This window comes from Lichtheimia ornata, assembly GCF_029851405.1.
Source record: "Lichtheimia ornata isolate CBS 291.66 chromosome Unknown scaffold00025, whole genome shotgun sequence".
In the NCBI taxonomy this organism is placed as follows: Eukaryota; Fungi; Mucoromycota; class Mucoromycetes; order Mucorales; family Lichtheimiaceae; genus Lichtheimia; species Lichtheimia ornata.
Window position 1 is genome coordinate 108,271 of NW_026695345.1, and position 17,440 is coordinate 125,710.

A 17,440-nucleotide genomic window follows, 5' to 3' on the forward strand; every position below is an offset into this window, starting at 1 on the left:
ACCGGTACGTGGAGAATAAGCGATTTGATGCTTGATTCATAGCTGATCCATCGCTATGATGCTAATGATAAACCATTTGATCGATCATGCAGCTCTAAATAGTTACTCCTGTAACCACGTGCGAGAAATTGGATTACTATTAGAATGAAGAAACAATAAACCCATCAACTATTTGAGCATTGAAAGGTGCACTGTCATCGAAGAATACGTCCACTTGTGAGAAATTGTTGGGATCCAGTTGTTGAGGGGGGAGGTGGTTGCTACGCAACAGGTATTGTTAAAAATAGGGGCTATTTTTTCTCGAGGAGTGCTAGCATAACCTTTACTTGCAAGTTGTGTTGGTTTCTTTCTCTCATTGCAACGAAGCCAAGCATAGCAAATTTATTCGGATATACACGCTTTACGAAAATTCATGCAAGCCAACATTGACATGCATGATAGTGGTCATGGTGAGATTCCTGATTTTGAAGTGTTACTCCAAATCAGTTATCCGTGACATGATAATACAAGAACCTGGTTGGTCATTCTATGACGGCAGAATGGAAAGGTGGAAGAAGGGATCCTAATCGAAGTAGTGAAACCGTCCCCACATCCCTCCGCCGATCGCATGATGCCCCTCCTTTCCCACGCTCTCAAGCTCAAGTATTATACACTTGGATGCTGTTTCGTGCAGGTTTGTGTATTTCTTTTCCCTTCATATATATTAGCCTTATGGTTGGTCTCACCCGTGTACTTCCAGCTGCAAGGCAGTCTTATGCACTTGCTCGACAACTTGGTTATCGATCCATCTCCTCCAATTCTTACGTGTGGCGTTCAGGTGATAATGTATCAAGAACAGGCTTCCTTAGTGTGGGTATTCGCCGCGAAGATAAGAGTCGTTGGGAGAGACGATCACCTTTGACTCCAGAGGCTGTCAAGGATCTTATTGAGCAAACTGGAGCACAAGTCTATATTCAGCCGAGTACTAAGCGCATCTTTACTGACAATGCCTATGTCAAGGTACATCCCAGCAATCGTAATACCATTACAATAGCTAACACAAAACAACTTTTACCAAAGGCAGGTGCTACGTTGACTGAAGATCTCTCGCCTGCCGATGTTATTTTGGGAATCAAGGAAGTGCCAACATCCAAATTGTTGCCTGGCAAGACATACGTCTTCTTTTCACATACGCACAAGGGCAAAAAGGAGAACATGCCTATGCTCAAGGATATCCTGGATAAGGTGAAGTATAAATGACATGTCATATAAAGGTTGTTTATTTACTTTATGATGCAACAGAAAATACGCTTGATCGATTATGAGCTTATCAAGGATCCCGAGTCTGGAAAGCGATTAGTGGCCTTTGGGCGTTTTGCAGGCAATGCAGGCATGGTGGATGGTTTGCATGGCATGGCACACCGCTTCCTTGGGCTTGGTTACAACATGCCTTTGATGGTAAATGATTGTTTTATGAGAGACAATTGAGCGTGTTTATTCACATTGGCTATTTGTATAGTATTTATCTATGGCTCATAGCTACCGTAGTGTAGCATCAGCTAAGCTTGCAGTACGAAAAGCTGGTAACCTTATAGAAGAGGAAGGCACGCCTAGCGATTTTGGCCCACTCGTGTTTGGATTTACTGGTGCTGGAAACGTGGCTCAGGTATGGCATCAACCAGCGTTGTGGCGCGATCATTTTGATAGAATAGCAAGCGTGTGAGTCTTACATTTCCTTACGTCATTCAGGGTGCCTTGGAGATTTTCAAGGAACTTCCCCATGAGTTTGTTCCCGCTGAAGATTTGCCCAAGCTTGTGAAGGATAAGAGTAAGTATAGCATTGAGTGGTATGAGTAGTAGACAACGTATTAACCAAATCTGCAGATCCCCGATTAAAGAAGGTTTATGGTGTGCAACTAGAAACAAAAGACTATATTCGCAACAAGACGGGTGCACCTTTAGCGTCGCATCATGATTACTTGGTAAACCCGAGTAATTATGAGTCGTGTTTCTCTGAAAAGGTACATGGTATACTCGAGTGTATTCCTCATTTGGAAAACTAATCCCCACGATCATTGTGTCCCACGCCCCTTTCTCTCCCACGCATCCGCCCTCTATAGATCGCACCATATGTCAACTCGGTTGTCACGGGAGCATACTGGGATCAGCGCTATCCACGACTCATGAGCAATGAGGATCTTGCCCAATTCCAACGACTACAAAAACAAGGTTCAATCGATAAGGGCAAGATGATGTCGCTGGTGGATATCGTGTGTGACCCAAGGGTATGTATACATCCTCTCTCTCTAATCACACATGTCGTTCTAACAGCGTAATACAGGGTGCATTTGAGTGCTTGTCTCGTACAGCCAATATTGAAGATGGCTTTTACTATTACGACGCGATCAAGAATGTTGAACATCAAAAGTAAGGACTTGGCCTTGCATTTATTGTCATGGCATCAAGCTGATTAACGTATCATTTGTAGTGTTGAAAAGGATGGCATTCAAATCATGGGTATCGATATCCTTCCTGCTGAACTTCCAATCGAAAGCAGTGAGCATTTTAGCCAGGTCTTGTATCCATTCATCAAGGATTTGGTAAGTCCCCTTCATTCCACGTCACGTGACTTTCTTCCCACGCTCATTGTCAATGCATGCAGATCCATCCTTCCACCAACGACTTTAAGAACTTGCCATCGGTCCTTGCTAATGCCACTATCGCCGACAATGGAAAGCTTCTTGGTGAACACTCCTCTCTCAATACCCATATCGCCCAACAAAAGGAGAAGCAGACCGTTCTACTCCTTGGATCGGGCATGGTGGCTCGCCCATTAGTCCAACACTTACTTCGTCGATCCAACGTGCGCGTTGTCATTGGTAATGCGTTGCTTTGACTCCCTCCTTGTAACTTTGTAACTCATTGTGTTGTCCTCTCAATAGCTAGCAATGCTCTTAGCGAAGCTGAAAGTTTGGCTTCTCAATGCCAGGCCGCTAGTAACCAGGAGGGTGGTGAAACAGAAGCCGTGCAATTGGATATCTCTGATAAGGAAAAGCTTGGAAACCTAGTCTCTGGAGCCGATGTTGTTGTGAGGTATGTTCTATATAGTGTGTGTATGAGTACCTTGACGCGTTGTTCACTCATGGATTTCGTAGTTTGGTGCCTGCATTTTTGCATGACACTGTTGCCAAGACCTGCATTGACCACCGCAAGCACATGGTGACAGCAAGCTACGTATCTCCGGAGATGGAAAAGTTGGATGACGAGTAAGTATATACTTAAGTGAATGCAATAGAGCGGGTAGCTAATACGTAGTCTAGTGCAAAGCGTGCAGGAATTACCATCATGAACGAGGTCGGGCTGGATCCTGGTATCGATCACATGTCGGCAATGAAAATCATTGATGAAGCAAAGGCACATGGCAAAAAGGTAAATCAATTCATGCATCACTCCACCATCTCCTTCTTTTGTAACTTAATCATCATGATCCAAGGTGCGCTCGTTTGTGTCGTGGTGTGGTGGTCTCCCAGCACCTGAAGCATCCAATGTGCCATTGGGTTACAAGTTTAGTTGGTCACCTCGTGGCGTACTCACTGCCAGTGGCAATGACGCTGTCTATTGGGCTGATGGCAAGGTAAATAAGCTTTCCAATATACCATTTCTTCTACAACCTTGTATACTTATTTACTCGATGTCTTTAAATTAGCAACACAATATCGCAGGCGTTGATTTGCTCAAACAACATTTCCCATCTGTGCGCACACCATTCCAAGGATTCACCTTTGAAGGCTTGGCCAACCGAGATTCGCTCAAATACACCGATATCTATGGATTAGGAAACTTGAATGACATGGATACTATGTTCCGTGGCACCTTGCGTTATCAGGTATGCATGACAAGTGCTTTCACATAGGGCTATGCACTAACAAAGAAACACATCAGGGATACTCTGATTTGCTTTATGCATTTAGAAAGCTTGGTTTCCTTTCTTTGAATGAAGACTTTACATCACTTGTTTCATCTTGGGTAAGCATCATTGTATTCCATCATGTATTCGCTTGCTGATATGGTATGGCTTTAGGGTAAACAAGCAAACGATGTCCTAGCTGGTGATAAAAAGGCCTTGGCACAAATGCTACATCTTGATCAAGACAACCCTGTGATTGATCGCACCGTTGATGCAATGCGCTTCCTATTCACTTCAGGTGTTCCCGACAGCATGTACAAGGCACCCACATCGCTCGATGCGTTCTCGATTATCCTCGCTAATAGATTGGCTTATAAACCTGGTGAGCGAGATATGACGGCCATGCAGCACGAATTTGTGATTGAAGATAGAGTCACCAACAAAACGGTAAATCAATGATCTTCATGGGAGTATTGACGAAGCTAACATCGCTATTTGCAATCTATCATAGGAGACGGTCATTTCTACATTGATCGATTATGGCGTCCCTAACGGCGAGACTGCTATGGCAAAAACGGTCGGCTTACCAGCAGCAATGGCAACTGAGCTTATTCTTGACAACAAGATCCATGATCGTGGTGTCTTGAGACCCATCTCTCCTGATGTCTACTTGCCTATTTTGGATCAACTCGAAGAACAAGGCGTGCGTTTCGTTGAACAAACAATTGAAGGACATCGTAGACCCCTTTCTGATGCTACTGGTAGTGGATTGTGGGCAGCTTAGAAGCGACCTAATTAATCACCTCTTGTATTTTCGATTAAACTACTACCTACATCAACTTTTGTTTGTATCAAGGTTTTCTTGTAATCTTTCATTCTTGACAGCTTTATCGTTAAACGATCGGGTTTCGATGATACTTCATGCACACATCAACGATGAGAATGTTGAACAAGAACATGACATTGGCTACAACAACACAAATCCATCCTTTTGTATCAGCCATAATGCTATCTCATACATTTCAATTGCTTTATTTATCACTGATTTGGAAGATCAAACTACTGCAGCATCACTAGCGATTGCATAAACGGCACCATCGTTGTTCATTCTCACGTGTTACTATTGTCGTCCCACAAGGCATGCTTATATATAATTAGCAGCCTTGATGTACGTTGCATTGTTTGTGCGGGTGTTGCACAAAGAAAAGCCGCGATCTACGTTATCTACCATTTCAATTTTGTCATGCATTTGCCAACAACAGTAATGCAGCTTGTATACTTGTCCCTGGTCAAAGACGCATTGGCCATCTCCCAAGGCACAGCCATAAGTGATTGGCATCATGAGTACCCATTCTTTGTTGTATTTGGGGACCAGATCATATGCGGTGGTTCATTGATATCCACTGATCCAGCATGGGTGTTGACGGCTGCACATTGTCTAGTGCCTGAAATTGCAGCTGAGCATGTTTATGTGGTGGATGATGATGACAACAGCGATCCATGCAATGACAAGCATTGGCGACAAAAAAGTAAAAAGATTGGCATTACGCAGAGCATCATCCACCCGCATTTTGTAACCTACTCCACCACCAATGAACAAGCCCAAGCCCCATCATCATCATCGTCAGCACCATCCAAGAGTGCAAAATCGGCCTTGGAAAATTCCGTATATGACCTTGGTCTCGTGCAGCTTGCATTACCTGTGAGGCATTGCATTGCTATTGGTTCCACGATGGATGATGACACTGGTACCGATGCTCGCTTTGTGGGGGTGGGCTATGAAAATGACAATCAATTACCCGATACCATTCAAATGGCATTCATGACGTATCCAAGGTATACCACCAATCGCCTATGGATGACTACAACCTTTTCACACAACACGGCGCTTTGCCATGGAGACTCAGGTAGCTTAATTATGAACCCTGCATGGCTTCCTTTGTTTCGATGTTTTACATCATAGTGCGTACAGCAACGCCATTTAATACTGATGACAATGATCCAAAATAGGAGGGCCGCTGCTGATAGCTAGTAAAAGTGGAGTATTGTTGATGACGGGTGTTCTCAGTCGAATTTTCAATGTCCATGACCAAGACCCAAGCAGGGGAACGTGTCCTGTACCCGACCATGGAAAGACCGTTTATAATGCCTTTGTCAACATTGACCAGCATCTCGATTGGATATCGAATACAACTGGCTTACCGAAAACAGCACTTTCGCTACAGCAAGGAAAGAAGCATAATCAAGTGGAGAGCTTTTGTATGCATCCAAAGCATGGTAGTAGTAGTAGTAATGCTATTAGCAATCGGTTCTCACGCATTACTAAAGACACGGTAGCAACGGCATCCCTTTTGGTGTTGGGGTTACTGATGACGACCAACATTCTTGTCAGCTAGTATACGTATGAGCATGCCGCAAGATAAAGAGTGAAAAAAGGAGACCCCTATTTGTCAGGACATTGAATAAAGTTTTCCGCACGCTGCAACCTGACATTGGCTATCCTTTTGATTCTCCTTGTCCTCCCTGGCGTGGATTCAAGAGGAGGCGCATACAAGTGTTTTATATATATATTGTTTATGTTTATGAGCGCCATGCGTGTGAAAAGGCATATATGGATAATAAATAGCTTTTGCATAAACATTGAATGGTGTGCTTTTGTTTATGGGAAAAGGTATAAAAGTCTTTGTCGGTGTGCTGAAAGTATATGAAGGGCAACCCGTGACCTCCCATCACCGCTTTTTGATTCCACCCCCATCCCCGCATCCTCCCCCCTTTCCCTTATCGCTATTCCGAAAGAGGAAAACCAAACTTGCCTATTTAAAAGCATCCATTCAACTTTCAATTTGCACTCTTTGTCTTACCCTTTTTCTTTCTATTCCTTATCATTTTCATCCCCGCTTGCATATTACATATCCTCCTTCAATGCCACGCACAAAAAGTACCAACAGCAACAGCAGCAACAGCCTCGATATCCCTGCAACTTTGACTCGCGATGTATATCGTCATCGTGCCAAACAAATCACTGCACATGCACCTGTACCATACGGCACGATCCCGACACGGCGTTCTTCCAGAAAAGTAAGTTTTGGGTGTTTTTGGATGTTTTGGGTCGGGTGGTGTGGTTATCGATGGGTGGCGTGCAATGACAACGGGCGCATTGACGTCTGTTGTTTTAGCATTATTCTTTTAGAATGAATGTATTGCTGCTGCTTTCAAAGCACAATAAATGTAGATGTTATTTGAGTGAGAGAAAGAGAGAGGAGTGGGACCCAAAGTGCATATGAGAGTGTGTGTGTTGGTGTAATGACAATGTTTAAACGCGATAAAAGAACATGTATAATAATTGATACTTCACACAAACAGAAGCATAAGGGCCAAGAGCATCAACACAAACGAGCATGGTCATCACCACCATCACCAAGGAAGCAGGCACCTTATCCATATTTTGAAAATGCCAATGAAGACGATTCAACGTTTCTTGTATCTTTGTTTAATCGTGTACTTGCCCATTTTTCGGAATCATCGTATGCCGATGTCAATAAGGAACCATCGTCACCTGTTGGATTCATGCCTCGATCCCCATCACCCACCACGCCGCTTGACGTCAGTGTTCCCATTACCATCTCTCGTACAACCAGCGAGAGCAGTGATGATGCATGTAGCTGTTTAAGTACCAGCTCATCATCCAGCGGTAGCTTGAGCACCTCAGCTAGCAGCAGCGCATCCAGCAGTAGCCTTTCGACCATTAGTGAAAATACAACTCCAACCCCATTGTCTTCATCACCAACATCGTCAACAAATCCACCTACAACATCCAATACCACATTAGCCCTTTCAGATCTTTTGTGCGACCATTACGTGCAAGAAAGGTCAACTGCCACAGTTAGTACCGAGAAGGAAGAAACCCACGACGTGGAAAACAAGGGTGTACCTTTGGAAACCTTTCGGATATTCGAAGCACCTTCACCAGATGATGATGAGCGATGGTTTGCTTGGAAGAGTCCTACGGATTGGACACCGATATTGGATGACGAAGAAGATGACGAAGATGATGATAACCAACTCTCCTCATTACCATCAACGCAATCATTGTCATCATCATCTTCATCATCATGTACGATGGATGGCGATATGAATGACACACTTCGATGCAACAACAACGACGACACAGCAACAATCAAGCCGTATACCAAATCATCATCATCGTGTTCCAGCTCTGGGAAAAAGAAACTAAACAAACGACAGAACCCCTTAAAGCACCATCATCATGCACGCGATATCCGGGTCAATAGTGATCATCTTCGTATGATTGTTGCCGAGGCTAACATGATGCGAGCACAAAAAATTGTCGGCCCTCTTCGACCACGAAGCTATTTACCCAAACGCCGTGATCCATTTACATCATGCCGTCCGAGCGGCTTACGATATTAAGCTTTCCGTGATGGCTAGCTATTGCTTGTATCTCCAACTTGGCGTGACACGAATACCCATTTGGCACAGGAGGGATACCAAAAGGCCACAATCAAGTATATGCTTATCTACTTTGGGCCCATCGTTCCGGTGCAGCTTCCTATTACGAATGGCATCTAATCATTCTCATATTGGTGTGTGCAATACACATTCGCATTGTCGACGACCCATCTACCACAATACATACCACGATCTAAAAAGAGAGGCTATAGCACTTGCCACTCTTGTCATAATACCGTAGCAGCTTTACCTACGATGTAACCTTGATCATGATATAGTCTACTTTTTATTTGCTACTTTTAACAAAAGCTACTTATTGGTTGCTATGGATACTGCCTTTGCTTATAAATGTGTGTGTGCGTGAATGTGTATGGGAATGGTGGCGAACAAGATAGTTGTCGTATATGATGGGAATGCCAACTTGCCACCATGGGATCAAGTAACCCCTCTCGAAGAAGAAAACATGTCTTTATCCTTGATGCCATGTGATGTTGTTACTTCCAATTCCCCCTTGAAATCACCCCTTTTCGATAATGGCTGACGTAGTTTGTTCATAATCCTAGTAGTGATACGTAGCTGTTGTTGATTCATCTTCTCATAGGCCATCATCATCTCCTCTAGTGTAGCAAAGTATGTATGCAAATGCATATACTATCCTTTTATTGTAAGAGGGTTCAAGAATAGAAAGAATTCCCATCATCATCATCATCATCCTATAAAATACCATGCCTTTGGATGCGATCATGTATGTGTTTGAGGGGGATGTGGCTGTCATAGCATTTAGCTGGGATGGGATGGGATGAGTGGGTATGTGTGCAGCTGACGCCAAGCCACCTCGCACGGCCAACTTGAAATTTGCTCTTGTTTTCGGCTTGCTCACTCCTTTCATTCACTCCCTCATTTTTCACTATGCCTGGGCTCGACTTGAAGAATCTGCCTGAACGCGAAGAGGACATCGATTTCAGCGACATTTACGAGAAGCACAAAGTTTCGGTTGACGAGGAACTCGATACGATCGTCGTTGTCGATGGCGCACCCATTGTTGATGAGAACAAAGAGGAAAAGTTGCTTTCAGTATTGCGCAAGCTTTTGACCAAGAATGCTGGCGAAGTCAAGGAGGGTGGTATTTGGATGCCTATGGAGTCCAAGGACGGCAAGCGTGAAAGCAAAGGGTACGAGAAACGATACATCTCTCTATACGCGTCATGATTGTTAATCGCTTGTTGATCCTTATCTAGTTACTTGTTTGTTGACTTTGAAACGCCCGATGCCGCTTTTGCCGCTGTCAAGAACTTGGATGGCTACAAAATGTCCAAGGCCCATCAGCTTTCTGTCAACCGCTTCACCGATGTTGAAAAGTACACCAACATGAACGACAAGTATGAAGAACCAGAACTTCCCGAATTCACTCCAAAGGAACATCTCAAGAGCTGGTTGATGGATCCTCAGGCACGTGATCAGCTCTTGATCTATCGTGGCAAGGAAGCTGGCATCTACTGGAACCGTAAGACCGAGAAACTTGAAGAAGTCTATGTTCGCTCTGTAAGTGGATTTCATACATGTCTCATGATCACATGGATCAATTGACTCATTTGATTATAATAGGATTGGACACAAAACTACTTGCAATGGTCGCCTCTCGGTAGCTATGTCGCCACTTTCCACGCACAGGGCATTGCATTGTGGGGTGGTCCTTCTTGGGCTCAAATTGTACGCTTCTATCATCCTGGTGTCAGACTCATCGATTTCTCTCCCAACGAACGTTACCTTGTCACATGGTCGAGTGAGCCCATCAGCTTGGCACGCATTCCTGCTGGTGCACCCCATCCTTTCTCCGAATACGATGAAGGCAACCACACCATTGTTTGGGATATTAAGACTGGTGCATTGCTTCGTTCATTCGCTGCTCTTCCCACTGAAGCACAACAAAAGACCGTGAGATGGCCCATGTTCAAGTGGTCTCCTTCCGACAAATACTTTGCACGTGTTGTTCCTGGTCAACAATTATCAGTCTATGAAGCACCTTCGATGGGTTTGGTTGGCAAGAAGAGTATCAAGATTGAAGGCATTGTCGATTTCGAATGGTCTCCATCTCTTGGTGAGAAATCGGATTCTAAGCTCAACCAAAAGGAAGAAATGCTTGCATATTGGACACCTGAAGTTGGCAATCAACCTGCACGCGTTACCATGATGGCTATGCCTAGCAAGGAGATTGTCCGCACCAAGAATTTGTTCAATGTTACCGATGTAAGTAATAGAAGCAAAGAGAGGTTTATTGATGGGAGACTTATATTGTATTTATGATGTAGTGTATGTTGTTCTGGCAATCCAAGGGTCACTTTTTGGCTGTCAAGGTCAATCGTCATACCAAGACCAAGAAATCACAATTCACCAACCTTGAAATCTTCCGTGTTTGCGAGAAAGCCATTCCTGTTGAGACTCTTGAGCTTAAGGATCCTGTACTCAAATTTGCTTGGGAGCCTAACGGTGAACGTTTTGCCATCATTACTACGAACGACCCTGCATTTGGCGCCACTGCTCCTGGTCCTGGTGGTGCAGCACCCCCTACCACTTTTAAGACGGCCGTTACTTTCTACTATCTTGACACAAGCAAAGCAGTTGCTGGTTTCCGCCCACTGAAAAAGATTGACAAGAAGACCACCAACAGCTTGTCGTGGTCTCCCAAGGGTCGACACATCGTACTTTCAACTTTGCGTAGCCCAAGTGCACATGATATTGAATTCTGGGATTTGGACTTTGAGCCAATGGGTGAAGCCAAGAAGGATGCTAAGGCCGAACTTGGTTCGACTGTGGTGCAATTGTCTGCTCAAGAGCATTATGGTGTCACTGATATTGAATGGGATCCAACAGGCCGTTATGTTGTCAGTGGTTCCAGCTCATGGCACCATTCTGCCGACCATGGTTTCAACATGTGGGATTTCAAGGGTCAATTGTTGCGTCAAGAGAGCATCGATCATTTCAAGCTCATCATGTGGCGTCCTCGTCCCAAGAGTTTGTTGACTCCAGAGCAAAAGAAGAAGATCAAAAAGAACCTTAGACAATACAGCAAACAATTCGAAGAAGAAGATCTTGCTGCTGGTGATGCCAATGCTGCTCGTATCATTGCCGCTCGTCGGAAGGCTATTGAGGATTGGTACGCCTGGAGAAAGCAAGTCGAGAAGCAAATGCTTGATGAACGTAAGGCTGCCGGCAAGGAACTTCGATCAAGTGCCGACGAAGGCAAATCAGAGACCATTGAAGAATGGGTTGAAGAGGTCATTGATGAAGTCGAGGAAATCGTGGATTAATAATCTTTTATACAACCACTGTTATACAATGCATTTATCCCACTTTCATCCGCTGTTTAGTTGTTCCATCTTTCACTCACACGCACACACACACTCTCTCTTTCACACACACACACGTTTATAAAAACAACAAAATCAATGACATTACAATTGTTGGTATCGTCGATGATTTATTCTCACCGATTTTTATTAATGTCTTTAAGCATTTCCTTTTTCAACAAAGTCCAACGATCACGGCATATCTTGGATAGATGTTTTTGTTCAAAGATGGTTTCCAATTCCTTCCATTTGAAGTTTTGGGGCACGCCAAGTACATGAGAAAGCAAGAGTCGGTCGTCATGCTCAGTCCATTCATTGTTGCTAGGATCGTTGTCATGTGCCTTCTTGTTATGGTTACGACTGATGGTCTCTCGGATTAAGCCCTCCGTTGCATAAATCACCTTGCGAGGACGACCACGCTTCCGCTTTAAACAAAGAAATGAAAGAAGGAGAGTTGTTAATGAAATGTAATAAAGAGAAAGCACATGCACAATAAAAGTGCTTTTGTGTTTTGCATGAACTTTCTCAAAATGGCAAGGTGCATCTTACAGGTCCAGGAGAAGGTGAATCTTGGTAGTCGTAGTCGTTTCTCCTACGTTTGTCTTTGTATACGTATATACGTGAATACCATGCTCAATACAGGTCTCCTTTATATATCACTTACGAGATGGCATGAACACAGATGCCGAATTGACAGTGGATGCTTGAGGGGAGCCCAATTTCTTAAAGTTGCTAATGATCTTGTGGGCAGCGGATCGAGGCAAGCCAGCGATTTCGGCACAACGTCCCTCTGTTGCACCTGCTTGATGAGCACCAATAACGAGCCAACACTCGGATTCTGTGGGTTCTGATTTCATGGTATACAAGGATATAATGCAAGAAAGAAAGAGAAAGAAAGAAAGTGAAAGAAGAGTGATTAGGAGTTGGGGGAGAGCAGATGATGAATGAAAGGGGGGCAGTATGGTGATGACTCGTGCGTCGTAATGCGTGTGTACCACCACCACCACATCCAAAACGGCGACACGGATCAAATCAATCAATACACGTCGTTTCCCCTCTCCTTGCCATAACAACATTCAACACGTCATGTAATAAAGGTCATTTATCAGGTTGTAGTTGATAATGGTGAACATAGTGATGGCGTTGCTACCCAATTGTCGCTTGATTTTTATTCGTTGCCAAGTGACGCTTCATGAGCCTTGTCTAAATGGAAGAAATGGCTTTGTGTTGTCATGGATACCATACAGTAGGTCTTGTACGCATTATGAATTTATTGGGTTTTGATATGAAGTGACGCACGGATATATACATGCAACTACGTCACGGGGACTCAGAGTAAGACATGACAACCCGTGAGTATAAGCGGGTGCGGGGCTAAAAAAGCCTCTCTGCGATGACCATCTTTAGACTGGGATAAGCGCTAAGCGGTCAAAATCTTTTTGTTTTTGGCTCTTTCGGCACATATCTTACAAGCATGTCCACACCAACAGCACCTAACCTCGCCACGCCCCCGACTGGAATCTATTCACCATTGTCAGCATTCCCAAACAAGCCTCAACAGCCTACGGGAACCTTTTACAATCCGCTGCATTGGCCACGTCTTTTCAGCTACCATAAGAGCCGTCTCGGTTTGCCAAACCCTGGCAAGTTTGAACGCTTGCATGGCGAAGTAAAGGGTAAATTGACCTTCAACAAGAAAAGAAAAAAGAGAAAGAGAACACACGACCTAAGTACACGCATCATCCAATATAGACACCTTTGTTACCAACTACCTTTTTGACGGTGCTCAAGCTAATATTGTCAAGGAATTGTCGCCCAACTTTCATGTACAGCACCAGTTCTCGTTGGGCTCTCAAGTGATGCCTCCTATGTACAATTTCATGTCCGGATACATGACTGAGAGGGTAATTTGGAATAAGGATGGGTGGATGCATATAGGGAAACGATATGGAGCGCGTATACACGTATTCCTATTATACACACGCGACTTACACACGACTCCAATTTTAGACGATGATCCAAGGCACGATGGATAATGATACCAATCTCAATGCTGTTGTGCGACACATGTGGTCTATGAACTCCCTTACAAAGATCATGGCTCAGGTATTTACAAGATACAAGAGAGAGAAAGAAAAAGCGAAAGGATGCTGATGATTGATATTGTGTATATAGCTTACGCATATGCCTGGTCACTCGATGTTGCAAATGGAGCACGAATATGCAGGCTCTGATTATAGCATCAACCTTAAGGCTATGAACCCCAACCCAATGGAATTCACTGGTTTGTACGTCGCCTCTTACTTGCAATCTGTGTCATCCAAGCTGGCCATTGGTTCCGAAATTGTCTTGCAGCGTCCTACACCTGATATGGAGGAGACCGCCATGTCCTTGGTTGGTAAATATACTGGCAATGATTACATTGCTACCGCTCAATTCCAAGGTCTCGGTGCTATCCAAGCCAGCTACTATCAACGCATCAATGAAAAGGTCGACTTTGGTGTTGAGATCAACTTGCTTATGCAAGGTCAGAGGAGAGAGGGTGTTGCTACTGTTGGTGGCAAGTTCGACTTTAGACAAGCTACTTTCCGTGGCCAAATTGACACTACTGGTCGCGTGTCGGCTGTTCTCGAAGAGAAGATGGCTCCTGGCTTCTCTTTCCTCATCAGTGGTGACTTGGATCACATGAAGGTACAATCTTCAATATGGGCTATTGGGATAGGTTTACTCACACTCATCCTTTATCATACAGGGCCAAAGCAAATTCGGTGTTGGTATCATGTTGTCCGCTTAGATAGTTCCCGTTCCCCGTTTTTGTGTATAGCCTCACTTTTTATAAAAGTTTTAGACGTCTACGCTGTCAACTGTATATGCTCGAGATGGATCATGTATAATGATTTATGAGGGAAATCCATAATGCTTTATATCCAATTACGCTGATTCGAGAAAAGCTATCGTAATGCATCATTGTACTAGCGTATCAGGGAAAGGAAATGACAAGCTTGCTCTAGTACCACAAACATGGGATAGCAACAATAAGATATTTACGCATGATCGATGTGGGATATTTTTACAAACATTGTCATAGATGGATCGGCCAATGTTGGTAGCCATTTTATTGCCTGCTTCGTGCCAACTCATCCTGGTATTCGTAATGAAGGGGTCCAACATCATGATTGCCGTGGTATTCCCATCCACTCTCAGTGACGTGATATACTACGTGGTACCAATTAGCACTTGATAGAATCCCTATGATCATCGTCATATGATACTTACAGTTGACAGAACCACCAGACATGGCATCTCGGTGCGTTGCATGGTAGATTGATCGCTTGCCAAGTTCAAGAGCATCAGAAACGGATAAATCAAAATCGTAACCACTGTCAAGTACACCGTATGCAAATGTAGAACCAGATCCAACTGAGAATAAATCACCCTTCAATCGCTGACCATCTGAATCCACGTAAAAGAGATTTGGACCCTAAAAGAAAGGAAGCGTATGAGAACACACATACACACTGAACCCTATTCTCAAGCACTTACGGTTTTATCCCAACCAGTGATCATGGTACCCTAAAGGAAAAAGAGGAACACAAATAAGCCCTCATGATTCATTCCATTCACACACATTTGATATACTTACCATAGAAAGACCCATGCCCTTATAAGAGTATACCATGTTACCAAGCAATTTGGATGCTGCAGCGACCGAGATACGCTCCTTGTTGCGGAGCTCGTAGAGACGACAACGACGGCCCAACTCACGTTCCCAGTATTGACAATCTGCAGCACCACCAGCCATTGTGCCGAGTAAATAAGGATTGATTTCAATAACCTTCTTGACGGTTTGCGAGCCTGGATGAAGAAGACATACATGTAAGATATCAATAATACGAATCGTCTTTGATATGATATCCTACCGATATAGTTGCCCATGGTAGCTCTAGAGTCGACAGCAACAATGACACCGCCCTGGAACTGGAAAGCCAACGTTGTGGTGCCATGCTGAATCTTGATCTTGTAGTCAGGCGAGTCTTCATCGGTGACACTTCTCAAAAAGTCGACGGGCTATATATGAAAAGCGTACGAGATGAGGGGTGAATAATGGCTAGAGTCGCAAATGAGGGTGCATGCGTGCTTATAGGAACATACGTTGTGGACGTCAGGAATATCGAATGTTGGAAAAGCAAGATCTTGAGCAGCGTCCCATTTGCCGCACATGTCGACGGCACCACTTTCCAGTGGCATTTGGAAGGGCGAGGAAGAGTACTTCTCTACAAAGCGATGCATAGTGTGTTGCAAAGAAGTGGAAAAAAATGTAACAGGAGGGACACGCGTTCAAGATGCGTTACGAATGCACCATAGACAAATTGAGTGTCCGCACTGGTGGTTGTGTGTGAGGTGCATCATCCTAGTAGGCTTTGTTTTCGATGCTTATCTAATGTACAATAATAAACGTGTATGTATACTATTCTATTTGTAAGGTGCCTTGACACGAATAATACGTCCATTCGTCTTCGCCCATTGTGCACATGCTCGATTTTGTTGTTCGCATAACGTTAATAGCACCTTGCGTTCTACTAGCTGGGCAACAGTATCCCAGTCGTCGATTAAATGACACTCTTTCATCTCAAATACGGAGAGTTTTGTACAATGTTTAGCAAAGGCACGAATGGATGCGTTGCTCAATCGATGGCAATTGTTGACTGAGATACGTTCCATAAATCGGTTACGGTGTACGGCAAGTCGAATCATGCACTCATCATCCAAATCACATCCTGCAAAGCCTAACACGCGCACTTTGGTATTCTCTGCAATCAAGTTGATGGAGCGTGAAGTGATACGATGTCTTTCCTTGATACGCCCTACATTGAGATGCTCAAGGCTTGGGCAGTGTAGTGCTACAGAGCTGATAGAGTCGTCTGATATTTCGCTGCATGCACGTAAATCGAGATGTTGTAAACGTGAACAATGTTTTGCCACTGCATGAATCAGCTTGTCAGTTACTTGAAAGCTACCAGCCAGTGATAGATAAGTCAAATGACCCGCCATCACAAAAGGTTGCACAGCGCTATCAATGATAGGTTCGCATATATATAATTCGAGATGCTCAAGGCGACGAACGTGCTTGCTGAGACATGTCAATTTATCAGTTACAGAATCATCCTTGACTTTGTACAATGTAAGGTGTCGTACGGATCGCCGATAAACCGATACTCTTGGATCATCCACCTCATTTTCATTGATATTACTCGGTGGACTACTGTCAACTTGGTAAGGATCAATCATGGGGATGTCGTCCTTGTTACCAATGGCGAGGGAAGCAGGAGACATTTGTAAAGGCGCTGTCGTTGTATGCTGTCCGAGAATTGACACAAAATTTTGAAACGCATTCAAATCATGTTGGCCTTGGCCGAATGTGAGGTTCCTGTACATGTTCCTTGCAGCACAATCGTGCCATAAGCGATTGACAAAAAGGCATGGGTATATCCAATCAAAAAGAGATTTCGATGGCGATGATGTATCATAGTCTTTGACAAGATGTTGCACAATCAAATTGACAACTTCTGGTAGCCGAAACACCAAATGGGAGTCTTTTTGATGTCGATGGATGCATCCGATTCTGTGATCCATATACTGTACCGAAAGAAAGAAAAGATATGCAATCTCAAACGATCAAAAGTAAAAGAATGTATACGTTTATCACGGAAGTTTTTTAATTTCTTTATCACATGCC

At 43.9% G+C, this 17,440-nt stretch overlaps 8 protein-coding genes across 8 annotated transcripts; 5 read left to right on the plus strand and 3 right to left on the minus strand.

The window, feature by feature from the left end:
• Positions 1–711: 711 nt before the first annotated feature.
• On the plus strand, positions 712–4,670 carry O0I10_005943 (uncharacterized protein; the record flags this gene model as incomplete). The annotated part of the gene is made up of 18 exons (XM_058485978.1): positions 712–999; positions 1,060–1,224; positions 1,282–1,437; positions 1,499–1,645; positions 1,729–1,807; positions 1,864–1,961; positions 2,100–2,264; positions 2,321–2,406; positions 2,468–2,579; positions 2,642–2,858; positions 2,922–3,072; positions 3,135–3,245; positions 3,300–3,408; positions 3,473–3,613; positions 3,686–3,865; positions 3,922–4,005; positions 4,061–4,333; positions 4,398–4,670. The coding sequence occupies 18 exons, from the start codon at positions 712–714 to the stop codon at positions 4,668–4,670; spliced, it is 2,835 nt and encodes a 944-aa protein (XP_058343173.1).
• A 459-nt stretch (positions 4,671–5,129) lies between these two features.
• O0I10_005944 (uncharacterized protein) lies at positions 5,130–6,282 on the plus strand (the record flags this gene model as incomplete). Its single annotated transcript, XM_058485979.1, has 2 exons — positions 5,130–5,793; positions 5,897–6,282. The coding sequence occupies 2 exons, from the start codon at positions 5,130–5,132 to the stop codon at positions 6,280–6,282; spliced, it is 1,050 nt and encodes a 349-aa protein (XP_058343174.1).
• A 526-nt stretch (positions 6,283–6,808) lies between these two features.
• O0I10_005945 (uncharacterized protein) lies at positions 6,809–8,317 on the plus strand (the record flags this gene model as incomplete). The annotated part of the gene is made up of 2 exons (XM_058485980.1): positions 6,809–6,964; positions 7,250–8,317. The coding sequence occupies 2 exons, from the start codon at positions 6,809–6,811 to the stop codon at positions 8,315–8,317; spliced, it is 1,224 nt and encodes a 407-aa protein (XP_058343175.1).
• A 948-nt stretch (positions 8,318–9,265) lies between these two features.
• Positions 9,266–11,664, plus strand: O0I10_005946 (uncharacterized protein; the record flags this gene model as incomplete). Its single annotated transcript, XM_058485981.1, has 4 exons — positions 9,266–9,528; positions 9,595–9,898; positions 9,962–10,603; positions 10,666–11,664. 4 exons carry the CDS (start codon positions 9,266–9,268, stop codon positions 11,662–11,664), a joined length of 2,208 nt encoding a protein of 735 aa, XP_058343176.1.
• A 176-nt stretch (positions 11,665–11,840) lies between these two features.
• On the minus strand, positions 11,841–12,560 carry O0I10_005947 (uncharacterized protein; the record flags this gene model as incomplete). The annotated part of the gene is made up of 3 exons (XM_058485982.1): positions 11,841–12,128; positions 12,253–12,305; positions 12,368–12,560. 3 exons carry the CDS (start codon positions 12,558–12,560, stop codon positions 11,841–11,843), a joined length of 534 nt encoding a protein of 177 aa, XP_058343177.1.
• A 617-nt stretch (positions 12,561–13,177) lies between these two features.
• O0I10_005948 (uncharacterized protein) lies at positions 13,178–14,497 on the plus strand (the record flags this gene model as incomplete). Its single annotated transcript, XM_058485983.1, has 5 exons — positions 13,178–13,379; positions 13,456–13,607; positions 13,714–13,809; positions 13,879–14,394; positions 14,456–14,497. The coding sequence occupies 5 exons, from the start codon at positions 13,178–13,180 to the stop codon at positions 14,495–14,497; spliced, it is 1,008 nt and encodes a 335-aa protein (XP_058343178.1).
• Positions 14,498–14,818: 321 nt separating this feature from the next.
• Positions 14,819–15,993, minus strand: O0I10_005949 (proteasome subunit beta type-5; the record flags this gene model as incomplete). The annotated part of the gene is made up of 6 exons (XM_058485984.1): positions 14,819–14,919; positions 14,980–15,184; positions 15,247–15,276; positions 15,347–15,558; positions 15,624–15,771; positions 15,856–15,993. The coding sequence occupies 6 exons, from the start codon at positions 15,991–15,993 to the stop codon at positions 14,819–14,821; spliced, it is 834 nt and encodes a 277-aa protein (XP_058343179.1).
• A 183-nt stretch (positions 15,994–16,176) lies between these two features.
• Positions 16,177–17,337, minus strand: O0I10_005950 (uncharacterized protein; the record flags this gene model as incomplete). Its single annotated transcript, XM_058485985.1, has 1 exon — positions 16,177–17,337. The coding sequence occupies one exon, from the start codon at positions 17,335–17,337 to the stop codon at positions 16,177–16,179; it is 1,161 nt and encodes a 386-aa protein (XP_058343180.1).
• Positions 17,338–17,440: the final 103 nt, after the last annotated feature.